At 36.7% G+C, this 16318-nt stretch overlaps 1 protein-coding gene and 1 long non-coding RNA gene across 2 annotated transcripts; both read left to right on the forward strand.

Annotated features, from left to right (window-relative positions):
* The first annotated feature begins 2344 nt into the window (after window positions 1-2344).
* LOC133742403 (uncharacterized) lies at window positions 2345-4656 on the forward strand. The gene is made up of 3 exons (XR_009862554.1): window positions 2345-2933; window positions 3638-3714; window positions 4425-4656. It is a non-coding gene; the product is annotated as an uncharacterized LOC133742403 (long non-coding RNA).
* Window positions 4657-9450: 4794 nt separating this feature from the next.
* On the forward strand, window positions 9451-16318 carry LOC133746346 (uncharacterized). The gene is made up of 5 exons (XM_062174527.1): window positions 9451-9661; window positions 12058-12257; window positions 13751-13852; window positions 15762-15813; window positions 15919-16318. Exons 1-5 carry the CDS (start codon window positions 9571-9573, stop codon window positions 16029-16031), a joined length of 558 nt encoding a protein of 185 aa, XP_062030511.1. The 5' UTR covers window positions 9451-9570; the 3' UTR covers window positions 16032-16318.

Genomic DNA, 16318 nt, shown 5'->3' on the forward strand with positions numbered 1-16318 from the left:
AGCTGCTTGGGTGTTTCCTCCCTCCTCTGTTGGTTGCTGTTGTTGTGGTTCCATTTGTTGCGGGGTTTGGAGCTCCATTAGTTGCAGAGTTCGTGGCTCTTGGGTCATGGAGTGAGAGGATGTGAAAATCGAGGAATACATGGTTTAGTGTTTGAGGGAGATTTTGTTAGAAGGATTGGAGTTGTTGAACTGGTGATTGGAGATCTGAGATTCTCAGAGGAAAGATGAGATCGAATCTTCAAATGGAAGAAAAGATCTGAGAAAGAAGGATTGAAGATTTGGAGGAAAAGATTGAAGATCTGAAAGTTCAGAGGAAAGATGGGATTGAATCAACTAGATGGGAGAGAAGATCAGAAGAGAAGGATCGAAATTGATGAAGAAAGGATTTGAGAAGAGAAAGGCTGAAGAGTTGAGAGAGAAAGACTTGAGCTCGGAAGAAAATTTCTTTTCTTTTGGAGTGAACAGTTTTTCTCCAGAATGCACCTATTTATAGAACAAGGTGAGCAGATCTCCACCGTTGGATGAACGATCTCAGAATTTGAATCCACGCGTTGGATTAAAGTCGCCCCGAAACCCGGAAAAGCTGTTGGCGCGTGTTGAGCGTGTAAGGGGACAGGCCGAACCTCGAGACGCTGTGGCAGACAGCTTTAGCCGAAAGTGATTTGCTTTCCGTAAATCACGGAAGAGACGTGTCGTGGCACGTGGAGTGTACCGACAGTTTGTTGTTATTCTATCGCTTATGATAGAATAAATAAAAGAAGTTGCATGGATAGTAACGAGAGCAGCTGGTGCTCTAGTGGTTGAAGAGCAAGGCTCTTGTACAAGAGGTCAGAGGTTCGAACCTTGCCTCTCGTTTATTTTTATTATGTTCGCTTATGACATAATAAGTATAACATTTGTACACATTATATTAAGCACAGCTTGTGCTCCAGTGGTTGGGGACAAAGGTTTCGTGCAGCAGGTTAAGGTTTCGAACCTTGCCTCCCCCGTTATTTTATTTATGTCGCTTATGACATAATAAATTTAACACGTGAGCATATATTAATGAAGGCAGCTCTTGCTTCAGTGGTTGGGAGCAAAACCTTCGTGTTCGAGGGTCGGGAGTTCGAACCTTACCTCTTACAAATATTTTTGGATCTCGTATATGCTTGATATACGGACGTATATACGGTATGTACGGTATACATACGTATATACGGTCTGTACGGTATGCATACGTATATACAGTTGTACGTTATGCATACGTATATACGGTCTGTACGGTATGCATACGTATATACGGTATGTACAATTTCATACCGTAGCCGAGCTGGAAGTTGGTGGGCCGATTGGTAGGCCCAAATAGTAAGCCCAAATAGTGAGCCCAATTGTTCGGCCCGATTGGTAGGCCCAAATGGTAAGCCCAATTGTTCGGCCCGAATGGTAGGCCCAAATGTTAAACCCAATTTGGTTCGGGCCGGTTCGAAATGTGGATGGTCCGATTTCTTCGGCCCAATTGGCCAGCCCAAGGATTGAGCAAGCCCAAGTCATCGTCACTGGGTGACATATTTTATTGGCGTGCTTTTGGGGATGATTTGTTTTGAGTGATGCATCACTATTGTTGTGAAGAATGGTGCATGCTTGAGTTTTACTATAGAGATTTACCGTGATGCTAATTGAGTAGCGAAACACTTTGTGGGAGTGTTTACTGTGCTTGTATGCCAGTACAGAGTGATGATCTAAGTGAAGATCTATGTGATGATCTATGTGAGGATCTATGAGATGATCCATGTGACGATTTTGTGTATGTGATGTGGAGTGTTGTTGAGCAGTTGTTGTGTGAGTTTACGTTTGTGATGAAAGGATTTAGTGGCCATAGGAATGTATTTTTATACAAAGAGCTGAGGCTCTGTAGATTACTACAGATTTGGAAAAGATGGAGATTCTATGGTTAGGTCAACCTTAATCGAGAGGAATTGACTTACGCTCAAATTTCGGGACGAAATTTCTTTAAGGAGGGTAGATTGTAATACCCCGAAAAAATCCAAATTAATTTCCGTGGATTTTTAGAAATGATTTCACGATAGTGGGAGCGAGTACGAGGCTTGGAGAAGTTATGGAATTAGTTCGAACGATTAATTTTCGAAAACGAACGTTATTTAGGATGTCTCAAAAAGTGACTTTTTATACATTGGGAATTTGGGAAAACTTCATTCATGAAAGTTGTAGAGCGCGTCGATACGAGTTCGTGGACATATGGAATGCGAAAATTGGAGTTCGTATGAGAAAGTTATAAGCGATTGAAAATCGGGAAAATTCTATAAATACAAAAAAAAGTTCCGGAAATTGCATTGGAGGACAGAAATTTCAGAAACCTATATTTTCTCCCCAATTCTCTCCCGAGCCCAGATTTGTTCCTCTCTCTTCCACCGGCCATATCTCCCTCCACAGACCTCCGATCGACTTGATTCCAAAAGTATTTTCATTCGCCTTGAAGTCAGTTAAAACTTCCTAGAAGACATCAAAGTGAGAAAAGAACCATGGAAGGTGCTAGGAGGCCGAGAAGCTGCACAGCTCGAGCTGGAATTCGCCCGATGCTGCTCTTCCTTCACCGGCCGATATCTCTCTCATCCAACCTCGAATCGAGTTGATTTCAAAAGGGATTTTTCTGGGCCTGAGCTATATTACAACTTTGTAGAAGACATCGAGGGGAAATAACCAACGTGGTAGCCGCTACAAGTCGAAGAACACGGTGCAGTCGAGCTGGAAATCACCTCCTTTCCCCACCGTCGTTCTCCCTCCTCCGGCCACCTTTTGCCGTGATTCTTGAGAGGATTCTGCACTTCTGAGGATGTAGATCATTTCCCCTAAGGTGGATTGCATCGATTTCATCTGTGGAGATCGAATTGGAACGAATTCAAAACTAGGGTTCTTCGGGTTTCAAACCTTATAAGGTAAAATTCTACTTTTTGGCTTATAATCTGACTTTGGTGTAGTTATGAAAGTTTCAATTCGAGTTAAGATGAAGAACTTTCGTGTTGGGAGTTTTGTCTAATTTTGACTTTGGATGGGTGGCGGTGCCGCCACTGTGATGGTGGTTTCCGGCGACCTCCGGCCACCCCAAGGACAGTTTCTGTCCATTTTTGTGTTCTACGTGTCGATACGATCGTTTGCATATATAATTCATAATTTTTGGATATCGTATGATTAAGTTATGAATTTTTAAGTTTCGATCGATTTCGATCGTTCGATTTGTGATCTGTGAAGATCAGACCGTCCGATGGACTTGTAGTTTTGTTATGTTGATCTTATGACTGTCCCAGTGGCTTTGTGTGGTCATGGGCGAAGATCCGACCGTTGGATCTTCGTATAATTGTGAAATAGTGATTCGGAAGGCGATTCGTGAGAATCTAACCGTCGGATTTTCGTATAATTTTGAGGAGATGTTTGTTAGAGTGATTCAAGAAGATCTGACCGTTGGATCTTCGTGATAATTTTGGAGGATGATCCTAAGGGCGATCCGTGAGGATCCGACCGTTGGATCATCATATAAATTCGATCTGGCCGTTGGATCATCATTAAATTAGAATCCGACCGTTGGATTTCCGTATATGTGTGGTTTATGAATGATTGCTAAGTTAAGATCGTATCTGACTAGGTGATTGACGGTTTGAGTTAGTGGACGATTGTGGATCGTATTTTGAGCGGAATTGAAGACGCAGCGGGATTATCGAGGTGAGTAAACCTCACGTGGTTCATATTACGAACCGAGTACTTTTAATTAATTTATTTTTTGTCGTCATTGTGTGAGCTATAGTTGGTATTAATGGGCATTCCTGTGTGAATGTCTATCTATATATATATTATTTATGTGAAATAATATGTATTGTTGAAATTGTGAGATATTATGTACTGTTATGGTTGTGTTGAGTTTATTGTTGAAAAGCAACAATATTGTGAGAGGTATTAAATTTATTGTTGAGAAACAATAAATTGTTGATTTGTTGAGATATATTGATCTGTGGAGATCAATAGGTCACGGGGGTGACCATGGCATCTATTAGTGAACCACGCCCTTGTACCGGGTAGGTGGAAACTAATAGCATTAAATCGTGAACCACGCCCTCGCGCCGGGTAGGTGGAAACGATCAGTTAGAGCTCTAGTCTGTCTGCCAAATGTTGAGTGACCTTATGAGGGTAACGGGGAGTGACTCATAAGTGTATAATATTTATATATATATATATTTATATATATATGAGAGTGAGAAAGTGAAGTGGTTTTGTGGTGATCATTGTAATTGTGATGTTTCTACATTTCTATACTTGAGTTAAAGGAAATGTATTTTATTAAATCAACAGTTCTTCTTGTTTACTCATACTGGCTGTAAAAAGCTTACCGGGTTTTGTGTTGTTGCAACTCCCGGTACACTATTCAAATTGTGTAGCGGGTAATCCTACAGGACAGGAGAACCAGGACGGTGATCGTGCGGTTAGGGCAATTGTTAGAGTTTTACAGCAATTGTACGTTGTGAGGTGTGTTATGCTCATTTGAGCTTTACAATATTGCTTGTGAGAGTGAATTGTAATAATGAACTCGAAGTTTCGAGATTTGGATTTTGTAATTGTAATTATTCATGTTTCGGATTTGAATTTATTATTCAAAATTCGGGGCGTGACAGTACTGGGCCTTAGCTGCGTCCGCCACTCAATATATACTTCATATATGTATTGGGTAATTATAGGTAATTATAAGACATGGAAATCTTTAGTGAATGTATTGGATAGTACATTAGTCTATAATAAATGTGGACACATTAATGACATTATCCATATACATTATTGTTTCGGGCATGGCAATGCCGGCAATGCAGGGTTTGGTCCTATTACTGCAGTGCTCTATATTTTCGATTAAAGAAAAAAGAATTAGGAGCCAATTGCATCTTGATATGTGTACTAAAATATTATTTTTTCTTTGTTTGTCAGAAAAAAAAAAAAAAAACTAATAAATTTATCCCTTTGTAAAGGATCTTATTTTTGAATTAGGTTTTAGGATAAACTTGTCCCGTCTCTCAAAGTTAAAGCCGAAATTTTCATATCCTTTTGGTGGGAGGTGAGTATTTGGATGACTCTGTGTTCAAATTTCCTACTTAATACAAATGTCACAAAAGATATATACAACCTTTCTTTTTTGCTTGTGATCCACTCTTATTTACCATCTCTTTTTGACGTACTTATCGTTGCTATGTTTTAAAGAATTAGATACAACTTTCTTATGATTGAAATAGAGTAGTCTTTCTTCTTCAAATTACTTGCACGTGATTATAACTTTTATTAAAATTTTTAAACAAAATCTCTATATTGGAATTTTGAATCTAACTCTATTGGAATTCGGCAACCCATAATCTATTCACCGTGTAGACATAAAAAAAGATGATAAAACCCCCCAAGAAATTACCCGTGGGTATTCATAAGCCTTGTGTCTTTCAAAAAGAAAAAAGAAAAAAATATAGCCTAATTATGTTTTGTAATCTCATTTTTAGGCCACTCCTTCCCCATGCCTTTGTCGTAATCTATACTTGGAAAGAATAACAACACTTCTAGAAAACTTTGTTAAGAATTTTAATGCAGCTGCGTACTTGGTTTGGATTGATGTCTCTTAGTTTCACTTTATACCGTAATCCCCAAATCATGTCTATTTCCTACCATTGTTGTCTCTTTCAATACAGTAAAACGATACATTGACATTCAGGCTTGTTATTCATCATTATGTGCAATAAGAATACTATTATTTAGTCATTACGTCTTCTCACTGCAATCTAATGCTTATATATTGTCCCTGATTGTCAATTTGTTGAACTGTCAGAGATCCATTTACCTCCAGCTGGTGAAATGAATCTGAATCTGATGAACACGCTCTATGCAGGATTATGCATCACATGGTCTTTCACCATAAAGGAAATTCAAAATGCATTTAACTGATTGAAGTGGCCCTTAGCTTCAATAATCCAATGCCATACTTTAAAGGCTTCAATTGAAGCACTTTCTAGTTGTCATTTTTATTACGTTTGACAATTTCCATAGCATATTTGGGTTTTAATCTCTTAGACTGAGGCTTTTTTTTTTGGAATGGACGTCGATTGGAATACAACTGGTACATGGGATTTGGAATCTTTTTGTACAACCTGCATCCTAACAATAAACATGGAGCTGGAGAAATGATGTTTTGTAGCTATACTCAGTGGAACCTCTGTAGTCACTATTAAACCATTTCACCTCACCATCATGAAGGGTAATTCCGCAATAGTCTAGATCCATTGTGTTAAGCTACACCTGCACATACTCTCTCCCCTACCCTAATATTGCAAAATATATGCATGTGCACTGCTGCTTATATATATTTAGTTACCTATGTTAAAAGGTTTAGGGTCTAAAGCTTGATAATTGCATTACTAGGACAAGGGATATGAAGGTACAAAATCAGTTGAAGTTTTAAATGGTGGTTGGATCAGTAATAAGAGCTACATGATTCTGTTGAGTGGTAAGTTGTTTCATTCCTTATAGTTGATGCTGCCTATTTGTTTGATACTTTGATATTCTTTTCTGGTATGTAAGTAGAAAATTCTGTACATCATAATGCAGTCCCACACTTTTCCCTCTATTTTGAATTGCCAATCACTCGATCATCCAAAATTCTGAAATCAGTTAGTCATGGCCTCCCATCGCCAATCCCTCCTAATTCAATAACAGGATGAGGATTGTCAAGCGGTGGTACACACCATAAAAGAAATATCAGAAGCAATGTTTTGGAAATTTAGACCTCCAAGACACGATGATGATCGCCCAATTGGCTTTATTCTTGTAAAACTTGTCATAGGTAGGCTCCATCTCCTAATACAAATTTTGAATACGTAGTATGGAATCTATTACTTTCAATTCACTTTATAAAGAAATGCTATAATTATGTATTTTCTGCTGGCAAAAAATGTCCACAGGCTACATTTATAAACCACTTTGAAGCTTCAAGGACCAAAATAGCAGTGGAATTATCAAGATGATTTGGTGCTACATAGGTAGGCTGGATAGCTCAGTACCACAGCGAACTTTAAGTTCTTTGTTAATGTGATCTAGGGACTATGGCGTTAGCTGTTAGTGATCCTTATCGTGCTCTCTCTCTTTTCATCAGATCAAATCTTACAGCTTTAATTTGTATGTTATATTAATGTTTATTTCGTACTGGTCATTTCTTATCTTCTTACTGCTCATGATAGTATGATATAAGGATAGATAAACATTTGGGTATTGTACTGAAATGCGCTGCTTACAGATGTTGGTTGCTTATTTGTTGAACAACTAAATGATCAGCAACTCCTCCTTGAAATTTTGCTGAACTAATTCAAGATTTCAAGGCTTGATGGATTGTCAGGCAGTCGTACACACCGTAAAAGAAACTTATTGGTACCCATTTTGACTCGTTGAAGTGTCTCTTACCTAAATCTAGGTAAAAGTTAACAGCTTCTTAATTAATCCTAATATAATGGTTTAAGGGCTTGGAATTGATATCTGATTTTCTTAGCATGGGTTTTCTTGCCTTATAGGCTGAAGTTTTTTGTTGAATGGATGTCGATTGCTAGAACAAAACTTGGAAGCTATTTGTGCAATTTCTATCTTACGAATAAGCAAGTAGCCAAGGTAAACGCTACTAATTTCTAATTGTCAAATAATCTAATTTCACTAGTTTCGAAATGTAATTTCCTTGGCATGGGTTTTCTCGTCTTAGGCTGAAGCATTTGTTGAATAGACGTTCATCGGTAAATGGGTCTTGGAAGCTGTTTGTGCAATCTGTATCTGAACAATCAACGTACAAGTAGCTGGTAAATGTTTCTCTGAAAAATTTGGTGGACATCCCTCCCGTTCAGTTTCTGCCAACATCATCGTCCAAGGTAAATAAATGTATGGTCCACATCTATGGTACCTTTCTGTGAAGATGCATGCCTACATAGTATGACCTTGATCAAAATTAGGCGTCGTAAGAATGCAAATACAGCTTTGCATATATTTTAGCTACAGATTCATGTTATAGATCGAGTTTAATCTTCGAAAATAAGTGAATTTATACTAGGATAAGGAATTTGAAGATACAAAAGTGTTTGAAAGTAATAAAAGGTGGTTCAGTAATTGGAGCTGCAGGATTATATTGGTATGGACGGTATGGTGTGTTGTTTCTTTCCTGGTAATTCATGTATGGTGTGTCTCAACAACTTTGTTTTTCTTATCTTACTTTTTCCATCATCCTGTTCCCCATGTTTTAATTTAATTCAAATTCATTCCTAACACATGCATTTTCAGGTCATTTCAAGGAAAAAAAAAAAAACACCATGACAAAAAAAAAGCCATGATAAAAAAAAAAATTCTTTTTTTTTTTTTTTTGTCATGGTTTTTTTTTTTTTCTCTCTCATTGAAGAAGAAGATTTTTTTTTTTAGATTGTCATTTCAAGGAAAAAAAAACACCATGACAAAAAAAAAATTCTTTTTTTTTTTTTTTGTCATGGTTTTTTTATATTTTTTAATTCTCTTCTTCTTCTTCTTCAATGAGAGAGAATTAAAAAAAAAAAATCATGACAAAAAAAAAAAAAAAAAAAATTTTTGTATCATGGCTTTTTTTTTTGTCATGGTGTTTTTTTTTTCGTTTAAATGGCAATTTTAGCTCTTAAAGTGGGCTTTTTAGTCAAACTTAACGTCCAAATTGGACCGAATGGACACGGTTAAGGAAAATTGAAAAGCTCGAGGGGTAAACTGATTAAATTGAGAGGACAGTGACTAACATGAAATTACCCCCAAATCTCAGGGGGGTAAACTGAATTTAATCTTTTTCATTTTCTTTAATTTGCTAGGTTATTGATCTGTTCTTTAGAATAAAACTTTTGGGTGATGATTTTGTCAGTTAGAGTCTGGTTTTCATGATTATAATTTACATTTGACGTCTATAATTGCAACCCTGGTCAAACTTGCATTTTTTCTAGTATTAAGAAATTGTGCGGTTATTGCCACCCTACCAATTATTTTATTCACTCTACAAGTTTCTGATTTGTTGAAAGATTAAAATATTTCAATATAAAATTACAATAAAAAATAATATCTTATTAAAAATTACAATTTATTTTTCTTATTACACACCCTATATAATATGAACATGAATAGGTCTTTAAACTTTATTCTTAATCTCTTCTTACATCGTTAAACCCTAATGCTTTCTTTCCTAGCATTCATCATATTCAATCGTTCTCATGCTATGCTAACAAAATAAAAAAATTCGAGACGCGAAGGAAGTCAAATAGAAAAAGAATTTGAGTTAAAACCCAACAATAGAAAATAATATTTTGGGTACTGTAAATGTGTGAATTAAGTAAACTTATGGGAGTGAATATAGGGTGAATTTAATCTGAAAGATTGTGATTGTAAAAATTTGATTTTAAAATAGTAAGTGTTGGAGAAATAGAAAAACATAGATTTCCAGGGAAATGCAAAGGAAAAAGAGAAAAATAGTGAGAAGTAGTTGGGGGATTTGAAATCGAAAAGGGAGCGACGACGGGAATGGAGGCTCCTCCTGAAAACGATCTGTGCTCCGTCTGCCATGGCGTCTTCAACACTCCTTGTCAAGCCAATTGCTCTCACTGGTTTTGCGGTACCTACCTAACCCTCTCTCTTTCAATCTCATATTCCTAAAATTCAATCTCTTTCAATTTCTCGTTTATATTCCCTAATTTTTTACTTTACCACTTGGATTCGATAAATAATGTTCCGAATTCAATTCGTCTGCTTTTACATTTGAATCAATTTTAGTTCGTGTATTGCAATTGGTTGCAAATCCTTTCGTTCTTAAGCAGCGATTGTGTTCTCAATTCTAGACCAAGAGACTTATATTATACAAGCCATAGGATATCTTTTCTCCTTTGATAATTGAAGTTTAGCTAAGAGAGGCGAAAGGCGGAGTTGTTAATGGTAGCTATCGGACTGGAAAACTGGAAAAGAGTCATTGGATTTATGGTTTATGTTGTAATGTAGGGGAAATGTATATCTTGCTATAACACTACAACTGTACAGCAATAGGTAATATGTCGTCGTCGTCATGTCATGGAAGCTGGTTGTAGTTGCTATGGACCGTTAGATTGTTGATTTTATTGATTTGAAGACAAGTAAGTTCGAATGTTAGTTAAGAACTGTAATTAGTCTTTGCATTTGCTTGCTGTGACCCAAGTTCAGTCCCTCAAGATTTAGTCTCACATATGGCAGAGTTAGGTAAAGAAAGAGAGAAAAAAAAGAAGGGGTAGTTCATGCCAAGGAGAATTAAGATGTATCGAATGGTGCAGTTGTAGAGGTCCTTTTTTGAGGGTAGGGTTGTACAAGAGGGATTCAATTTTTTGATGTAAATTACTTTTTGAACTTTAGAATATTAAATCCACTTACACTTTGATCATATAAGAAATAAAGGGATTTTAATAAAACCTTTTGTTTCTGGAGTATTTGACCTCTCATTTTATTAAATAATCAATTTTTATATGTGGGTGTTATGAAAAGCAATTGATATTTCTAAAGTCCATCAGCTATTTACAGTCGAAACTCATACCCCAACCCCCCTTATATTATTTCCTTTCATCTACATGAACCGTTAGTGTTTCCTTATAAGTCAAGGGTACCCATATTGACCATGAAGGAGGGGTTAGTAGGAGTTTTAAGGCCAATGGTTTACTCCCATGTTTTCTTAGATTTGAACCCTCTAATGGAACCTCCTAGCTATTTGCTAGAGTTTACTGTCTCCTAAAGATTGTAGGGTTGGCAGGAAATCCCAATTTCCAGTCCGGATTCACAAATCAGGTTTGGGGGATTCTGGGTATCAAAAATAATTAAATAAATAAATAAACAAAATAATGCTTGAAATTGGCACATTACAAACCACACCTCTCTCTTCTATTCTTCATGAGTGTCTTTTGTCTTTCAATGCACATTGCATGATAATAGGAAAAGGGGGGTGGGGGGTGGAGATGGGTGGTGGTTTGTAAAAATTGGGGGTGCCAATTTCACCCCCTTAAGGGGCAGAGGGATGGCATAGCATTTAGGTGTTGCTTCAATCCATTCCTTACAGGGAATGAATGGAGTACCTCATTTGTAACTTTGCAAAAGCCAAAAGGCAACTCATTGAGGCTTATGGATAAAGTACCTTATTTATGTAATGGTTGAGATCTCTTGTGAAGGCCCCCAGAAGTTCCAGTCATATATTGTTTGGAGCTGAGGCTGCTTCATTAAGGGCACTTCTCATGTTTGTCCATTTACATTATCTAATCATGTTTTAAATTTCACAATATTAACTGCAGATTCCTGCATTCATACCGATAGACATATGCTTGAAAAATTTCTACATGCTTAGATCTCTGTATGAACTTATGAAATTCAGAATAAGAGCTTTCTTTCTGTATACTATCGGATTCTTTTATGCAAAAGTTCTTTGCAATTAGTATGTTTTTGGAAAGATGAATGAATCAATCAAAGAGAACAATTAAGTAGTTTTGAGTAGCTAAATTTTAAATTGTTTAAGGAGCCAGAGGAAAAGGCTTTTTAGTATGTTTAAGTCATATCGAACAAATTCCAATGATTTGAGTAATGAGACAGATGAATTTCCTAAAACACATAAGCGAAGGGGGATGACCAAATAGGAAGAGGGGTCAGTCTTCGTTATGGAGTATCTGTTTTGTTGCATAGAGTTACTTTTCTTTCTCATGGAGTATTTCGTTTTGGATTCTTTGTTATGGACTATGGGGATTAAGAATTCCCAAGTCTTTTGACACTTTCTGAATAATGAATTGTACGCATACCGTACACTGCATATTATGTTAGTACAAGGATCAGATAGAGGATGGTGACTGTTTGATGGTAACATAAGCACATGAGTAGCACCACCAGTTTTGCTTGATAGAAAGTTGCAAGTATCAGAATTTCATTAGATATAATGTATAGCATGTATACCCATAATGTTATGTATAAAATTTGAATCAACTAATAATGCATCATTGGCTCCTTTCTCAGGAAATTGTATTATGCTTGTTTGGGATCATGGATCAACACTTCAGCCTTGTAAATGCCCTCTCTGTCGTCGCCAGATAACCTTGCTGGTTCCAACTGAGGCTTCATTGAGCCAACGTGATATGCCTGAGGTGGCTGAGATTCTAAGCAAGGTTGAAACATATAATCGCTATTTTGGAGGTCAATCCAGAGGTCTTACTCAGGTCAACACCCCCTCACATCTGTATTACATACCTTGGTAGATACACATATATGTTATTGTGAAAAGTATTTACATTCTATGTGCTCTTTTTTAAATATACAAAGAATATACACCTGTTTTATCTTATGTGGTTCCTGGAAACGTACTGTACACTGCAACATGTTGCCCTACTTTGTCTCATTCTGTAAGTAAATAAATTCTGAGCTCCGCCATCAATTTCTGGAAAAGTCATATTATTCCTAGGAAGCTCAATTTTTGCCATTTTCTCCCAAGATATATTAAGGATAATCAATACTTTTGTGGAAGAGCCTGGACCAATGTTCAAATCAACAGCCTCAAAATTTTGCAGTGACTGAAACATGAACTCAGGTTAAGGCACTTTCATGTTAGGATTTTACAGCCTAGATTCTTTGCTCCATATCTGCTTTTGACTCCATTTTCACTGGCAAGGTTAGAGAGAACAACAATACTCATTCTGACTCTGGCTGTGTTCTTGAACTTCATGTCTGCTCCCCTGAGAGCAATATGGAAAGTTGTGCAGTTTTATAAGAAAGTTGTTTTAGGTATTGAAATATGTGGGATTGTTGAAGGTTTTGAAGGTTTTGGTGGTGGAATTTGTGGTGCTGATTAGTGTAGGGATATGGTGAATTAGGCTGGAGTTAAGAAGCAATGACTTGGAGAAATGGGGTATGTGGCTGCTTGTGGTGGTTGGATTGGGTGCAGTAACTGTGGGAGTTGGAGCTAGTACAGCAAGTAGTGGGAGGGTGGTTTTGGTGGTGATGAGAGGCCATCAGAAGCGTAGAAGGCGAGATTTGAGTGCAAATGATTGGCTTATGCTGTGGGGTAGATTTTGAGGCAATCCATTGTTGAGTTAGAAGGAAGCAGTTAGCTTAGTTGTTTTCTTCTTGTTTGACTGTTTTGCTCTGCCTTGTTGGCTTCTGTAGTTTTTTTCTTCTTGTGTGAACTACTTGTCGACTTCTTGTTTTCTTTTCTTTTTTCCCCCCTTCCTGGAGTTGTGTTACTGAAGTTTCTTTTCTTCTCAAAAGAATAATAGGATACTTGCGATTCCCCAATTCCCATATATTTTGTCTGATCTAGAAAATAATTCTTCTCAGTTATTTTTTAATATGAAGATAATTCTTATAGTGATGAGAGTATCAGGTCATTAGGTTCTGTAGCATTTCAAGTTTTCACCAGATTGCTTTCAGAATTAGGCTCCTGGCAAAAAATTTCATCTGAGATATGGAAGATCATGATGTTTGTGCATGAACTACCCTCCTGTCTTTCTGATATGTTTTTGTGGAGATGATTTTGATGTTTGACAATAGTAGAGGAGTATTATGCATCTCTCTCTCTCTCTCTCTCTCTCTCTCTCTCTCTCTCTCACACACACACACACACACACACACATCCAACTCTCACAGACACAGTTTTAAATTTGGGCATATTCAAGCATTTAACATCAGAAATTAATGCCATTTCTCTTTTCCACAGAGAATGCAAGACCTTCCTTTTCTTTTGCGGAGGCTGTTACGAGAACTTTTGGATCCCCATAGATCGCTTCCCCTTGTTATAAGGGCTCGTGTCATTATTGCAGTTAAGTAAATGACGCTAATATTCAATCAATTTTCTTGTATCTTACATGTCAGTTTTTTACTTACAAAGACGCATGAGTGCTTTCATATATCCACATCAAGTTATCGTTATTTTTTTTTTTAAAAAAAAAAATTAATTTTTTTTTTATGATAAGAAACACAAGTGTTATATACCAGACAGAATATAGAATGTAAAATGGGTAAGAAATCCATCAACATCTTGTAGAGGATGAAAGTGAAAGGTTTTCATATTCTAAAGATTAAACAAAAGCCAATTCTTGAGTAGATGGTATTAGGAAAAATTATCTAGAATGAAGTAAATTGGGCAGTTATCTTTAAATAGAGCCAAACCTTCTATTTGGTGTTCATTTATATTCTTTTTTATGATTTTCATATGGTTCTTTTCCCATTATTTAGGTTTGCCTTTGAGGTCGACTTTGTAATCAATTTCCATATGGAATACTTAGGGAGATTTGAAAATTCTCTTGCACTGTCGAAAAACAATATTGGTGTATAGGGAAGGTGGCATGGCATCAAAGAATCTGTCTAGTTGTCCAACTTATTTCATGTCTATATATAGTATCTGTATGGTTGTGGTAAAGTCATTAGAAAATAGGCTGACTTTCTTTGGTCTCCCCCAGACTCTGTAGAAATTTTGTTCTCCAATTTGGAATACAATTATCCTACCAAGCAGGTTGGTTGTTCTGGTATGAGTAATTTTTGTGTTTTTAACAGAGTCCTTCTGGGGAAATGGCTTTCCTTATTTGCAATTAGCCAATTACACATGCCAATGTGTGGCTTGGGTTTAGAGGGATGTACCAGAAGATCATCACACTGCCTTATAGAAAGATTTTGGGAAGGGTGGGTACTTAGATTTTGGTGGTTGGTCGTTGTTGGAAAGTTTATTTTACGAGCTAGACAGAAGCCTTGTATATTTTGGTTGCTTTAAAGAGTCCTTTAATTAGCAAATTCAAAGAGAAATTATTGACATGTGGACCCTTGATGATATTAGATTATAGTTCTGTACTATATGTTTGATCTTTAGTTTTGCCTCTTCATAGCCCCCTTTTGTCATCTGCATTAAGTTGAATTTGGCAATAAATAGACAATGGCCCAATAACTGAGAAGAGTAGCAGAAAAAATATGGCCCAACATCTGTGAAGGGTTGTCATTCCGAATAAACAAACACCATTTATTGGTCTTCTATTTTCACAGACTCGACTATCGAGCTTGCATCTCAGATTTCTGCCGACTTTTGGATGAGAAGAACCTATGAGTCAAAAATTTGTATACATGCAAAACAGCAGTGCAGTGGCTGATCCCTTGTGTAGTTGTAGCATATGCTACTCCATTTGGTGGTTGTGCAATATGATGATACTCTATCAGGCCTAGATGCGTCATGTGTAGTTGTGGCATATGCTAATCTATCAGCTTTGGCAGAATTTTTTTCTTTCTTTCTTTCCATACTTCATTTGTTTCAGCTATTGTTTGATTTAAAATGGAAGAACCTGCATTACCATCTCAATTTTAATTCAAACCTAACTGAACCTTCCTCAGAAAGGTCCAGGGGGCTACATAAGCAATATATTGAATTTCTTCTCGAGCAACAAAGAGCAGTTAAGTGGTTGGACATGGAAAATCATATAGAATAGAACCAAAATCTTAGATGAGTGATACCCATCTGTATTTACGCACCTTTTATGAACTTTATTAGGTGACCTCTCCATAATTATGGGTAGATATATTATTGACTTATTCAGTGACATTATTTGTTCTTTAGATCAATATGTATGCAGAGGTAGATATTTTTTAAAATATTTGTTGTGGTGAATCGTTTCGATCCTATTAATGAAGTTTTCACCTGTTCTCGGTTTTTGTTTCTTGTTTTTTGCCTTCTTATAAATGTACAGATGATACTAAGTGGTGCCTATGTACTCAGTCCTGTTGACTTTATTCCGGAAGGTGTGTGTATGATCTTTACTTTCATTTGGTTATTTATTTATTATCCCGGAGTTCTCAGTGCGTAGCACTAGTAATACATTATTCTTGTTTTGCATGTTCTGGCAGCAATATTTGGTGTAGTCGGTCTCGTCGATGATCTCCTCATAGTACTCGTGGTCTTCCTCCACGTTGCTACCATTTATCGGTCGGTACTCTATCGACGCCATGGAGGTGCTTAAACTGTTGCAGTCACAGACAATTTTAACAATCGGGGATAGCTTTGAGTTTTTAGTAGTAAGAGCTTTTGTTCTAGACTTGATTCATACGTGGGATTTGTAAAAGTAAGCCAAATGCAGGTTCTTAACTGAGATTTAGTTGCTTATTTTGTGTAAAATTCCATGTACAATTCTTCTTCATATTAAACTGGAAAGAAACAAAAACTCAACAAATAGAACCAGTTACAGGTCAGGATATATGGAAGCCTACCCTTTTATTTTTTATTAAAAAGTCCAAACCTGTTGGTATA

Source organism: Rosa rugosa, chromosome 4, assembly GCF_958449725.1.
Source record: "Rosa rugosa chromosome 4, drRosRugo1.1, whole genome shotgun sequence".
Classification (NCBI taxonomy): Eukaryota; Viridiplantae; Streptophyta; class Magnoliopsida; order Rosales; family Rosaceae; genus Rosa; species Rosa rugosa.